Source organism: Sciurus vulgaris, assembly GCF_902686455.1.
Source record: "Sciurus vulgaris genome assembly, chromosome: 18".
Lineage (NCBI taxonomy): Eukaryota > Metazoa > Chordata > Mammalia > Rodentia > Sciuridae > Sciurus > Sciurus vulgaris.
Window position 1 is genome coordinate 647,520 of NC_136479.1, and position 12,541 is coordinate 660,060.

The window sequence follows — 12,541 nt, forward strand, 5'->3', positions numbered from 1 at the left end:
TCGGAGGGCAGCCCTGGCAGGGCCGCAGGGAAGCCGTCCTCTCGAGCAGGACTGGCTGCTGGGAGGGTCTGCGTGGGGGGGCCAGTGTGGGTGCCCCTCCCGCAGCTGCCAGGTGGCACGCCCAGGCCTCCCTGCCCTGCAGGACGGCGGCTGCTCCTCCTTCCAAGGGGTGCCTCCTTCTTCTGCTTCCTTCCCTCTTCCCCCGACTGGGACTCACATGTCTTTCCATGGCCGCAGCTTCTGTCTCTTCAGTTCCATTGGTCTTTGCTCCGTTTTCTCTACTTTTCTTTCCTTTTTTATTCTTTTTCCTTTAGTACTGGGGATTGAGTCCAAGGGTTCTGTGCCACTGAGCCACATCCCCAGCCCTTCCTATTTTTGGAATGGGGTCTTGCTAAGTTGCTGTGGCTGGCCTGGAACATGTGATCCTCCTGCCTCAGCCTCCAGAGTGACAGGGATCACAGGCATGGCCACCAGGCCCAGATCAGTTTTCTCTATTTCTTTTTTTTTTTTTTTTTTTTGGGGGGGGGGGATAGGATTGAACCCAGGGGTGCTTAGCCACTGAGACACATCCCCAACCCTTTTTATTTAGAGACAGGCCTCACTAAGTTGCTGAGGCTGGCCTCAAATGAGGCTGGCCTCCTGCCTCAGCCTCCCCATTTGCTGGGATGACAGGTGTGCATCACCATGCCCAGCTTAGTTCTGTTTCTTTTCTCTGGCTTCCTTTTGGCTTATATTGCTCTTCATCCCCCAGTTCTCTGACAAGAGGTTTAGATGGTTGATTTCAGATCTTTCTCTTGCCTAATATACACATTTGGGGTACCAGTTGGCCACCCCTCTAACCCCACCCCACAAATTTTGATAAATTGTATTTGCATTTCCATGCAGTTCAAAACATTTTTAAAAATCGTCTTGAGACTTCTTTGCTACTAGCGGTGTGTTCAGTCTTAGAGTGCATGTGAGTGTTCCAAGCTCTCTGCTACTGAACTCTAGTTGGATTTCATTGCATTCTGAGAGCAGGTGTATGATTTCTATTCTTGAAATTTGTTAAGGAGTGTTTTGCTAGAGACTCATGATCCTCCCAAACTGAATCAGGAGGACATACGCAATTTGCATGGATAGCAAAAGACATCAGGAAGGTGATTAAAAAGAATTCTTAGAGGTAAAGGAGAACAAGGATATAACATATCCAAATCGGTGGGCTGTTATGGAAGCAGTACCAAGAGGAAAATTCACCGCATGCAGCGCATTCAATACAAGAATAGTCAACGAATGAATGACCTGACATTACAGCTCAGAGCCCTAGAAAAAGAACAGATCAACACCCAAGTAGAAGAAGACAGGAGATAATTGAAATCAGAGCTGAAGTCAATGAAACTGGAACAAAAGAAACAGTTCACAAACTTGAGGAAACAAAGTTGGTTCTTTGAAAGAGGAGTGTTTGTGGCCCGGCCTGTGGTCTCCCTGGGCGACGGTGTCCTGAGAGTTTAAGAATGTGTGCTCTGAGGAAGCGGCTCAGAAAGGTGGGGCGGGTCTCACCAGCCGCTGGGAGGCCGGCACGGGGTGGCCAGGGGCGAGGACCGCGCCGGGGAAGCCCGGTCTCGCGGGAAAGGGGTGGGCCCACGACGTGCCGCCCGCGAGGGAGAGAGGAGCCCCCGCAGCGCCGTGGGGACAGGTCCGTGGGGACAGGGCTGGGCGCGGGGAGCATGCGGAGGTCTCAGCGCCTCTGCTGGCCCGTTGGGTCGGCGGCTCTCTCAGGACAGCCCTCCTGGCAGAGGCGCTCTGGCCGGGTAGCACTGCCGGCCGGGAGTCAGCTCTGCTGAATCAGCAGCTGCTTCCTGCTCTACTCTGACCCGGATGCTGGGGTGGCTTCTCCATCCATTCACTTTCTTTTTCAGGGCTGCGGGCTGAACCCAGGGCCTCCCTTGTGCTAGGCGGGTGCTCCCACTTACTTTTTTGGTGGGGATGGGTACCAGAGATGGAATTCAGGGGCACTCAACCACCGAGCCACATCCCCAGCCCTATTTTGTATTTTATTTAGGGTCGCATTGAATTGCTTAGTGCTTCACTTTTGCCAAGGCTGGCTTTGAATTCGTGATCCTCCTGTCTCAGCCTCTGCAGCCACTGGGATTACAGCCGTGTAGCATTGAGCCCAGCACCCATAGGTATGTACTTCTAAAGTGGGTTTTTAGCTGGGTGCAGTGACACATGCCCATTATCCCAGCTACTTGGGAGGCTGAGGCCAGAGGATCACAAGCTTGGGGCCAGCCTGGGTGCCTTACAGAGACTGTGTCTCAAAATGAAAAATAAAAAGAGCTGGGGTGCAGCTCAGTGGTAGGTGCCTGCCCAGCATACCTGAGGCTCTGGGCTCCATCCCCAGTACCTTATCCACCACACACAAAAAGATAAATGTAAACAATCTTTTGTAGACAACACAGTTAGGGCTTTTTTTTTTTTCTTTTTTTTTTTGGGGGGGGTACAAGGAATTGAAACCAGGGGTGCTTTATCACTGAGCCACATCCCTAGCCCTTTTTATTTTGAGGAAGGATCTCATTAATTTGCTGAGGCTGACCTCAAACATATGATCCTCCTGCCTCAGCCTCCCAAGTCTCTGGGGTTACAGGTATGTGCCACTGCACCTGGCAAGGTCTTATTTTTTGATTCACTGTAACATTTTGTCTTTTCTCTCTCTTTCTCTCTTTATTTTTTGCACTGCTGAGGATTGAACTCAGGGCCTTTCATAGGCATACCATCTTCCAATCTATGCATTTACTGTTGCTGTTATTCAAAGTAAGTTTTGATGTCATTGGATCAATATCTACCGTATTTTAAAACTATTTCCTGGGACTCCTCTTTGAGGCCTTCTAAGGAATTCATCAACTCTCTGTAAAATATCCCTGTGGTTTTCAGAACAGAGAGAATGGAGGATGCCTAAACAGCAGGAGAGGACAGCTGGGACCCTGGACTCCCTCCCCTTGCACTCCTGGCGTCTCCTGCAGGACCCCGTGTGGACTCCACAGCCGACCAACCCCGTAAGGACCGCACGAGGCTTTCCCAGGCTCCTCTGCAAGGCCTGTCCTGAGGAAACCGCTGAGTCCACAACACATCTGATGGATCCCCAGCACCACAAAGAAACGAAACCAAAGCCAAGAACCCGCTCCCACAGTTTGACTCGCTCTGGGGAAGGGCAGCAACCAGGCCAGGGGCCAGCAAGAAGGGAGCAGGCTTGGGGACTGTCCCTTTGGTGGGAATGACTGGGACCTTGGAACGGCCATGTTGGCACAGCCTGGGGCTTGGAAGCCAAGCAGGTCCTGTTTAGAGGGCCAAGGGGAGGGTCCCCAAGAGCTGGGCATTTCTCTGGAGGAGGGTGGTCTTTCTACTTTTCTGCATTTTCCGATTTTTCTTGAATATGTTTGCTACTAATTTTACAACAGGACAAAGTGACTTCTTTCTTTTAACCCAGGATGCTGCCTGGGTCTCAAGGCCCAGGGTCCTCAGGCCCACTCCAGGGAGAGGTCAGTGGGCTGCAGAGACCACCCTCCGGTGTGTCCTGGGGCCTGGAGGACCCACAGGGGGCACTGTGCACCAGAGGAGGCCAGGGAGGAGCCCGTGCAGCAAGGTGGCTAGGCCCCCATCACCACCGTGCTGGGAGGCAGAGGCACCTGCAGGCAGATGGGCTGACATCACTGCACCAGAAAAACCGCCCAGAGGAGTAAGAGCCAGAGCAGAGGGGCCGGGCATTCTGCTATGGCGACCCCAGGAGCCATGCATGTTCTTGCTGGTTTTGAAGCTGGCAGAGTGGTGTCTGCACTCCTGAGTCCCCTGCCCCAGTCCAGTGCCTGTCCCCCTCCTGTCTGCCTCTGCTGGGGTCTGGCTTAGTGCGGGCCCTTCTCCCCGAGCCTGGCCCCCACACCCGCACACTCTGCCTGTGTGGAGGCTTACCTGCCAGGCTTTGAGTGACACCCGCTGGGCGGCCAGGCTCCTGATCAGAGCCGAGAGATGCTCCCGGGGCAGCCGGCTGGCTGGCTGGCACCAAAAGTCTTGCAGGAGGGAGGCTTTGACCCTGGGCAGGAGGAGGAGGCAGTGAGTGGCCCAGGATCATGAGGGGCAGGCCCAGGAAAGGGGCAGATGCAGCATGTGGGATTGCACAAGGAAGTGAGGGGCAAAGAGTACCTGCTCATGGAGAGACCCTGCTCCCTTCCTCTCCTCTCCCTCCCTGAGTGCCCATTGAGGCCAGACCTCCAGCTACTTAGGGCCTAAATGTGGCACCTGCTCACATATGGGTCTGCAGTTCTCCCAGGGTCCAGGCCCAGCTAGCTCAGGCCCTGACCAACCTCACTGGTGTCTGAGGGACCTGGAGGCACCTGCTGGGTGACCGCAGGTGAGGCCATCTCCCTGAGCCTTCCTTCCTTAGGGTATGACTAATAAAATCCACACACAGAGGTCTTGGGCCACATGAGCTTGAGCTTGGCTGGTCCCACTTGGGCCCCTGGTTCTACCCGACCAGGCTCATTAATTGGCTGGTCAGTGTGTGGACCTGAGGTGTGAGACCCCTGGACAGTGGGAGGAAATGACCAGCCTGGGGAGTGGGGCTGAGAGGACTTGGGATGAATGATGGGCTAGAGACTACCTGGGCCCAGCCCAACAGAGAGGGTTCATAGCCTGACATCCCAGGGAGATTCGGGGGCCAAGCTCACAGGCCTCTGATGGTCACGGTCTCTCTGTGACTGGCTGCAACCTTGAGAGGCTGGGGACCCCTCCCACCAACACATGAACCAAAGCCAGAACCTGGACAGACTGGGCTGTCTGGGGCCAGGTAGGCGAGTGACCTTGAAGGCAGGCCAGGTCCCTAGTCATGGCCTGGGGTGTGATGGACCTGCATGGCCATGTCTGGGCCTCGTGTGCAGACCCTGGACACAGTCCCTCCCTGCGACCTCCAAGGCTGCCCAGGTCCCCTCTTTCTACCCCATGCCCCCCACCCTACCATGAATCAGCTATAGGAAACACTCCATTCCCAGGAGGGGTCCAGCACTCACCTGGCCCAAGGATCAGCCCCACCAGTGTCCAGCTCTCCCTGGTGGAAGCCCTCAACCTGGGAATGGGAGCCGTGGGCAGGGAGGGACAGGAAGAGGGCAAGGCCCAGGCTCACCGCAGCACCTGAACAGAGCAGGCCATGAGGGGTTGGAGGCAGCAGGAATGTGGGCCAGCAACATCTGGGGTCTGCGCAGGGTTCCCCAAGTCCTGGGGGCCTCTGACCCCCAGCCTGCCCTCCTCAAGGGCGTGCACATGTGGCATGGGTGTGTTCTCTGGCCTGTGCCTGTGCAAACTCCTCCCTCTAGCCAGACCCCCTGCTCAGCCCCCACTCCCCCAGAGCCCCTCGTCCTCTGCATAGGGGTACAGCAGGGCTCCCCGCAGGACTTGGGGGCCCAGCCATGTTCTTGCCTGGAAGCCCTGCCCTGGAGGTGGGGCTTGCGTCCAGGTCACCCCATTATCTCACTGGCCCTGCGCAGACCATTTAGCAAGATCTCAGCACCAAGAGGGCACGGAAGTGGCAGGAACTGGTCTCAGCCCAGCCAGCCCTGCCTGTGGCCTCCTGGGCTGCTGGTGCTGGGTGCCTGCCCTTCTAGGGAGGGCAGGCATGGGGCAGTATGTCTCCGGGTCTGCTCCCCTCTCCCTGCCCATCCTTGGGGCCTGGCCTAGCCTGTACTGGGGCTGCCCAAAAGAACTCTGTCTTTTGATGTTCCTCTGCTGGGGCTGGCAGACATGGCCTTCCCTGCCTCGTCCCTGATGGGACCCCGAGCCTACTCCCCTGGCCTTATGTTCCCGATGCCCTTTGGCACCACCCTGGTCAGCCCCGTGCTCCCTGGGGCCTCCCCTCCTCTGGTCACGGCAGGTCCCTGAGTCTGGGCCCCTGAGGAGACAGCAGCCAGAGCACCAAGCACTCCCACTCCGCAGCCATGTGGCCGTCCAGGGTGCTCCCAAGGGCCTAGGGCACCTCTTCCACATGGAGGTGGCATCTTACCCACTCCGGGGCCCACGGCCGAGCGGCAGTAAGCCCTGGTCATCCTGGCTGAAGTGTCCCGGGTAGTAGGTCCTGGACAGCAGGAGAGGTTGGCAGGGGTGGCAGGGGTGGGCCTCAGGCACCAAGCAGGGTATGTGCAGCGTCACACGGGGTATTTGGCCTGGGCCTGGGGCTGCAGCCACCTCGGTCCTGCCTTTGGGAGGAAAACAATCCCACAAATAAGCGTCAGAGCAGAAGGGAGCGCGGGGAGGGGAGCTGGGAGCAGGCCTTTCTTATCACAGGCTGGCCCCTGGGAGCCACAGGCTGCAGTGTCTCCAATTAACACATCTCTGGCAAACAGCAGTCCCGCAGGCAGAGGGGGCAACGCCCCAGGCTGGGTGGCCCAGGCAGCTCCCTCTCCCTCTCCAGGTCTTGGACACCAGTGCTGTCCATGAGGCCTGGGTCCTGGGGCACTGACTCAGGCGTGGGGGCCCGAGTTCTTGGACGGCTGGATGCCACCGGCTCCTCCCGGCACAGCTCGCAGCCCCTCGGCTTTTGGGTACCTTTGGGTGTTTGGACACTACCTGGCCCAGAAGGAAGACAGGGAAGCTACCACCCTTGCAGGAGCTAAAATGGAGGCTCAGAGGGTTTCAACCACCTTCTAGGTATGCATCCTAGAGCCCTGGGGTCCAGCTCGTGCTCCTGCTCCTGCTCCTGCCCCTCACCTGAGCAGGAGCCACGTCTGTGGTAAGTGGAGGTGAGGCTCCTGCCACGTGGCCTTTGGAGGCAGATGCTCTGCATGCCAGTGGTCCCAGCCTGCCCAGCGTCTCAGTCCGTGCGGCTGAGCGCGGGGTGCAGGAGGTGTGGGGCGGGGTCACTGGGGTCCCCACTCACCTCCATGCCTGCCCAATGGGTAGCATGCAACTGCCCTGCCTTGTCCCTGCTCTTTCAGTGACAGCGCCAGACAGGCCTGAAGGAAGGGGCCTGGGCTGTGCCAGGTGATGCTGCCGTGCCAGCCCTGGGGCCCCAGGCCCAGGGGAGCAGGAGGCTGAGCTCACATTTGGCAGCCAGCCAGCACACACCCCTCCCAGTGGGAGCCCAGCCCGGTGTCGGCACCCCTTGGGTGGCGTGCCAGGTGAGTGCATGGCCACGTGTGTGTGCACCTTGGCTCATGTGCGGTGCACCCCAGCGCTCGCCCATGTTCCCAGGTGCCCAGGCGGGACTTTAGGCACACGTGGATCAACACACTGGCAGGTGTGGCCATGCTGCGGTCTGTGGGACAAAGAAGGTGTGCCACACTCAGCCCTGTCCCAGCTAATGGCACTGCTCAGGTCTCGACTGTCCTCGGTGATGGCCGCTGCAGCCTCGGAGAGTGGGATGGGATGTCTTCATCAGGCAGGCCTTCAAGAGGACCAGGGCAGGAAAAAAGACTGCAAGAGGGACTTCCCAACCCACCTGCTGGATGGTGCCCGCAGAAGGTTCTTCTGGGCTGGGAGGTGGTGCAGGACGCCACGTGCTGACTCCCCGCCCTGGCCCACAGCCAGCAGCTCTCTCCTTGGCAGGCCAGGGTGCAGGTCCTTGAGCTCCCACTGACTTCCATCTGCACCCCATTCGGTGCCCTGTGAGCCAGCTCCACAGCGGGGCTGAGCCCTGCTCGGGCCCACAGGGCCCACAGCTGGAGCAACAGCAGACGAGGTCTCCCCAGGCACAGAGAGGCCCAGCCAGGAGCACCACTGAGGGCTCAATGGGCCGCAGAAGGTGAGGCCCCAGTGTAGGTAGAGCCCAGGCTGCCTGGCTGGTCTGGAGTCCTGCCCAGCTCAGCACGGGCCTCTGACCACCAGCTGGACCAGTATAACGTATAACTACCCGGCGGCTCTGAGAGCTGCACTTGGCAGAGGCGAGCAGTGGAATGGTGAGGCCTAGCAGGCCCCGCGTGGAGGGGACCTGGGTCCTGGGGGTGGGCTTAGGAGGTCCTTGGCAGAGAGGGCAGGTCCACCTGAAGCCCAGCACTGCTCCCGGAGGCCAAGACTGCCTGTGGATTGCACCCAAGCCCTGAACTCACCTGTGGGAGCAGGTTTTGGCTGGCAAAGTCTTAGGGTAGCTCTGGACACTGGGGGTTTGTGGGGAGGGGTCATGTGGTAGGATATGGAGGGAAGGCCATGGAGCCAGTCACTGCCTTGTCCCTGCTTGGCAGGGCCCTGGTGGGGGCCGTGAGGGTGGCCCCACCTGCAATGGGCTGAGCACGGCTCCTCAGTTCAGTCCTGAGCCTGACCAACCCTTGGGGGCGTCTTGGGATAGCCCTGCCTGAGGTCTGGCAGGGAGGGGCCCCTGGGGCACCAAGATGTGAGGAGGACCCCAGGCCCAGGGGCCCAGGCCCCATGCCATGTGCCTCCACAAGCAGCTGAGCTCCCCACCTTAAGGTCCCAGGCGCAGGGGCAAGGGCGGCCCCATGTGGCAGCAGCAGGCATGGCAGCCGCTGAGCCTGCGGGAGGTTGCCAGGGAAGGTGGGCTGGTCTGAGACTACAGGGATATCCCTTGTGAGGCCTGGCCACCGGCCAGGCCTGTGCCAGGAGAGGGGCCCCAACTGCTGCCATTCAAGGAGACCCTGAGAAACCAGGAAGTGAACCAGAGCACCTCAGCCGGGAAGATGAGAAACACTGGTGTGAGCAGCAGAGGGCAGAGGGCTCTGAGAGGAGGGGCTGTGCCCTGAGTTGGGGGCTTGGCCTCCCCTGCCCCATTCCAGGTATCCGCCACCTCCTTACAGATGAAGAAGCTGAGGTGCAGGAAGCAGAAACAACTGGCCCTGAGCCCCATGGGGTCTCTGCCAAGGGTGCAACAGGGCAGCTGCCTCTATCCCTCTATCCCTCTATTTCAGCCTTGCTGAAATCCTGCCCAGGACGAATGCAGGGCCGGCATAGGAGAATGCAGTCTGCAGTGGGGAGGGACCAGGGGTGCCAGGACAAGGCCATGGGACCTCAGACCAGCAGTGTGCGGGAGTGACACCCTACCACAGAGCTGTCTGTGGGCCCAGGTTGTAGGCCAACATGAGAGACCCCGGCTGAGACCAGATGGATGCTCTGGGAGGGCTGGGGTCCTCCAGGGACCAGGCAACCTCACTTCTGCTCACATCAAGGGTTCCACCTCCAGGGCCCCTGCAGGACAAGGGGCTCACTGCCTATGGGGAGAGGACAGGTCCAAGGCCAGGACCTCACGGTGTCCTGGTTCTGCTGGGTGGCGGAGAAGTGTAGGAGGCAGGGCTAGCAAAGGGTAGGAGCACCCCAGAACCCCCACCCCAAATATACTCAGTCACTCTCGGGATCTGGCACTGAGAATTTATTCCAAATCCTAATCCAGCTGCTGCCAGGGTGGTGTGGCCAAGGTGTGGGGGACAGGAGGTCAGGTGGGGCTGTGCTGTCCCCGAAGGTAGAGACTGACATCCCTCGGTTGTGTATGATCCAGGCAGGTGCTGGCGTGGCAGGACCCTGAAGCAGAGGCAGCTCCCAGGGGAGGGACCTGCGTGGGGGTGCCTCTGCTGAAGCCCCCATACACCCCGCTGCCCCAGACACAGCGGGGGAGGGCGAGGCCGGCAGCAGAGTGCAGCAAAAGCAAAGCGTGAAGGCCAGGCCAGGCCTGAGGCGGCACAGAAGGTCCAGCTGGGCTGGGAACCAGAGGGGCGGAGGGGAGCAGCGTGCCTCAGGATGTAAGAGACAGGCCGGCCGGGGCCAAGGCCTAGACGGGCCAGGGAAAAGCCTGCCCTGGAGGTAGAGCCTGGCCAGAGCCCGGCTCTGCCCCTCCCTGCTGGGTGGCCTGGGCAAGTCTGTGAGGTGCAGGCCCCAGGAGTGCATCTCCGGAAAAGCAAGCTGTCCCAGGAAGAGCCTCTGTTTCCCCGGGGGGCATGGGAAGAAGCCCCCTCAGTTAGGTGTCTGTTTCACAGCCTGAGCCCCAATCCTCCAGCTACCATGGCTACCTGGTGTCCTGTCAGCCCTGCCAGTCCCTCCCCACAACCTGCCACTGAGCCTGGCACCCACTGCACAGCCCAATGGCTCTCAGTTGTCTGGCTCCAGTGTCCACTCTGATAGCCACTGCAGGAGTGAGGCTCGCTGTGCCTCAGTCTCAGGAGGCGGCCGACCTGGCTCGGGCAGCAGTGTGGAGGGGCTCTGGGGCCCAAGGCCACTGTCCATGGGGTCAGGGTCAGAGGCAGCCCGTAAGGCCTGGACGAGCTGGTCAAGTGGCTGCAGCAGGGTATGTGGGCTCCAGCATACATCCAGCGTGGGCAGGAAGGGGTCTGGTGTGCAGGCCTCCACGCGCTCGACCTGTGTAGGTATGCGCAAGTAGAAGGCATGCAGCATCATTCGGAAGGGCTGGTCCTCCTGGCCCTCAGCCTGCCCGTAAGTCAGGTCGCCCACGATGGGATGGCCCAGGGCACTGCAGTGCACACGCAGCTGGTGAGTCCTGCCTGCAGGGTGGGGTCAGGGGTCAGGGGTCAGGCTGGGTGGGGCTACTCCACGCCCACACCCCATCAGGCTCGCGTCACATCCGGCAAGGGTCCTTGCTGTGACTGCGGAAGCCCATGGTAACTGCTTGGGGCAGGACCTTCCTGTCCCCTGGTAGGGGTGAGACAATGAGGGTTGGGGCATGGGACAGAACTCGCTCTGGGACTGCTGTCAGCACAGAGCAGGGCAGTGCTGGGTTCTCCCAGCAGAGCTTAGCCAGCAGTCAGCAAGTCCTGCTACCACTCTGCTGGATGCTGGGTGACCCCACGTGGCCACACTGTCTGTGCCTTAGGCTCCTTTCCCTCTGACTGACTGGCCTCTGCCATGATGGACACACCTGTGAGTGGCTTCAGCAGCACCTTGGACACTGGGTTGCCAGCATACAGTCCATGTTCCAGGACCACCAGCTCTGTGAGACTCGGTTTTGGGTTCTCGCAACCTGGGTACAGAGAAGGGTGGTCTGGAACTGTTGACTTTGTTCAACTACCTGCCCAGGTTGGCCCTGTTCATGTAGGGTCCCTGATGGACATATTCTGTGACCCCTGCCTCTGACCACCCTACCGTGTGTGCCCTCGATGCACATGGTGTGGGTCCGGCCCTCAGTGCTGTTCTTGCCAATGGCATGGCTGATGGTCACCCGGCTCTCCTGGACGTGTCCTCGAACCTGCCAAGCAGGAGGCTTCACATGTAGCTCATTGGGCCAGCCCTCCACTGCTGGGAAGCCTGATCCAGGTGGCCATGTGTGGCTTTGGGGAAGCTCTGGTCCCAGGGGCCTGCTGAAGCGGGCTGTGAGTGCCAAGTATCCACACCCTGCCCTGGGGACCATTCAGGTCTTACCAATGCCAGGTAGGCCTTGGTGACGCGCCTCTCCTTGAAGCATCTGTAAGCGCTGCCTGCAGCTGCCTTGTTAAGGGCCACGCACAGTGCCCCACTGGTGGAGAAGTCCAGTTGATGGCAGAATCTGGGAAGGGGCAGAGGGGGAGAGGTGGCTGGACCCTGTCCTATCTCGGCCAGCAACTTCATGGCGGAGCTTTCCTCGGACAGATCAGAACACCTAGTGGTTGCGTACCTGAACCCGTAACAAGTGTCAGGGTCAGCCAGCTCTGGGAAGTGGTGCCGCAGCTGCTTCTGCAGGGTCAGGGTCTCCCGCCACGTCTTGCTATCAATGCGCAGGTCCCAGTGCTTGTTCACCACCAGGAAGTCGCTGCTCTGGTAGACTATGGACAGGTTCTCCACGCTGCCCGGCTCCATGGAGGGGGCTGCCTCGCAGGTGGGAGTGAGCCCTGGGAACGGGGGGTGCCGGACTCCGGGTCTGCAGCCACTCACCGTGCATCTCAGGCAGTGTGCAGACCCACCGTGCGCCTGCATTCGCAGGAGCCCTTGCTGCCCTGCACCGGGGCCACACTGGGGCGTCGGCTGGGAATGGGAGTCCGACCAAAGTCAGGGGAGTAAGCTTTGCCTCGGGCTGACTATAAGGGGGACCTCTCCGCCCCAGACCTGGGAGAAACAGCCTGGGTATCCAGCGCGCCCCACAAGCCTCCCACGGGGTTACGGCCCGCTCCCGGAATGGGCAGGAACACCGCGTCAAAGAGGCAGACCTCGGTTCGGAGGGCCCCTCCAGCCTCAGGACCGACAAGCAACCGGGCCACGCCGTCCGGGCCCCGATGACGCTTTGGGCCACGGCTCCAGCCCCGCGTCCCCGCGTCCCCGCGCCTGGTCACTGGGCCCCGGGGCCCCCGGAGTCGCGTCTCGGTCGACCAGCCGGCGCGAGCAGCTCCGCCTCCGGCCCGCCCACGGCCCGCCCGCCGCTGACAGACAACTGTTCTGGCCAATGGAGAGCGTCCGTGGTCCCGCGGCACCCACCGCTCTACGGCGATTCGGCCCTGCCCATTCTGCGCGCGCAGCCCACCTTCGCCCCGCCCACGGCCCGCCAGCCGCAGACGGGCGGCTGTGCAGGCCAATGGTGAGTGGTCTCCGTTCCGCAGCTCCTACTTCGGATTGGCGATTCGGCCTCTTCGGCTTTGTGAGCGGCCCCGCCCCTGCTCCTCTG

The 12,541-nt window shown here is 60.4% G+C and overlaps 1 protein-coding gene across 2 annotated transcripts; it reads right to left on the reverse strand.

Annotated features, from left to right (window-relative positions):
* Positions 1–9,316: 9,316 nt before the first annotated feature.
* RPUSD1 (RNA pseudouridine synthase domain containing 1) lies at positions 9,317–12,415 on the reverse strand. Of its 2 annotated transcripts, XM_079121915.1 has the most exons (6): positions 12,090–12,415; positions 11,561–11,774; positions 11,329–11,452; positions 11,053–11,155; positions 10,829–10,930; positions 9,317–10,454 (listed from the first exon to the last, which is right to left on the reverse strand). In XM_079121915.1, the coding sequence occupies exons 2-6, from the start codon at positions 11,740–11,742 to the stop codon at positions 10,045–10,047; spliced, it is 921 nt and encodes a 306-aa protein (XP_078978041.1). In that variant the 5' UTR covers positions 11,743–11,774; positions 12,090–12,415; the 3' UTR covers positions 9,317–10,044. The 2 variants fall into 2 exon arrangements, with proteins under 2 accessions (XP_078978041.1, XP_078978040.1); XM_079121914.1 differs by having other exon boundaries at positions 11,561–12,414.
* Between the last annotated feature and the right edge of the window lie 126 nt (positions 12,416–12,541).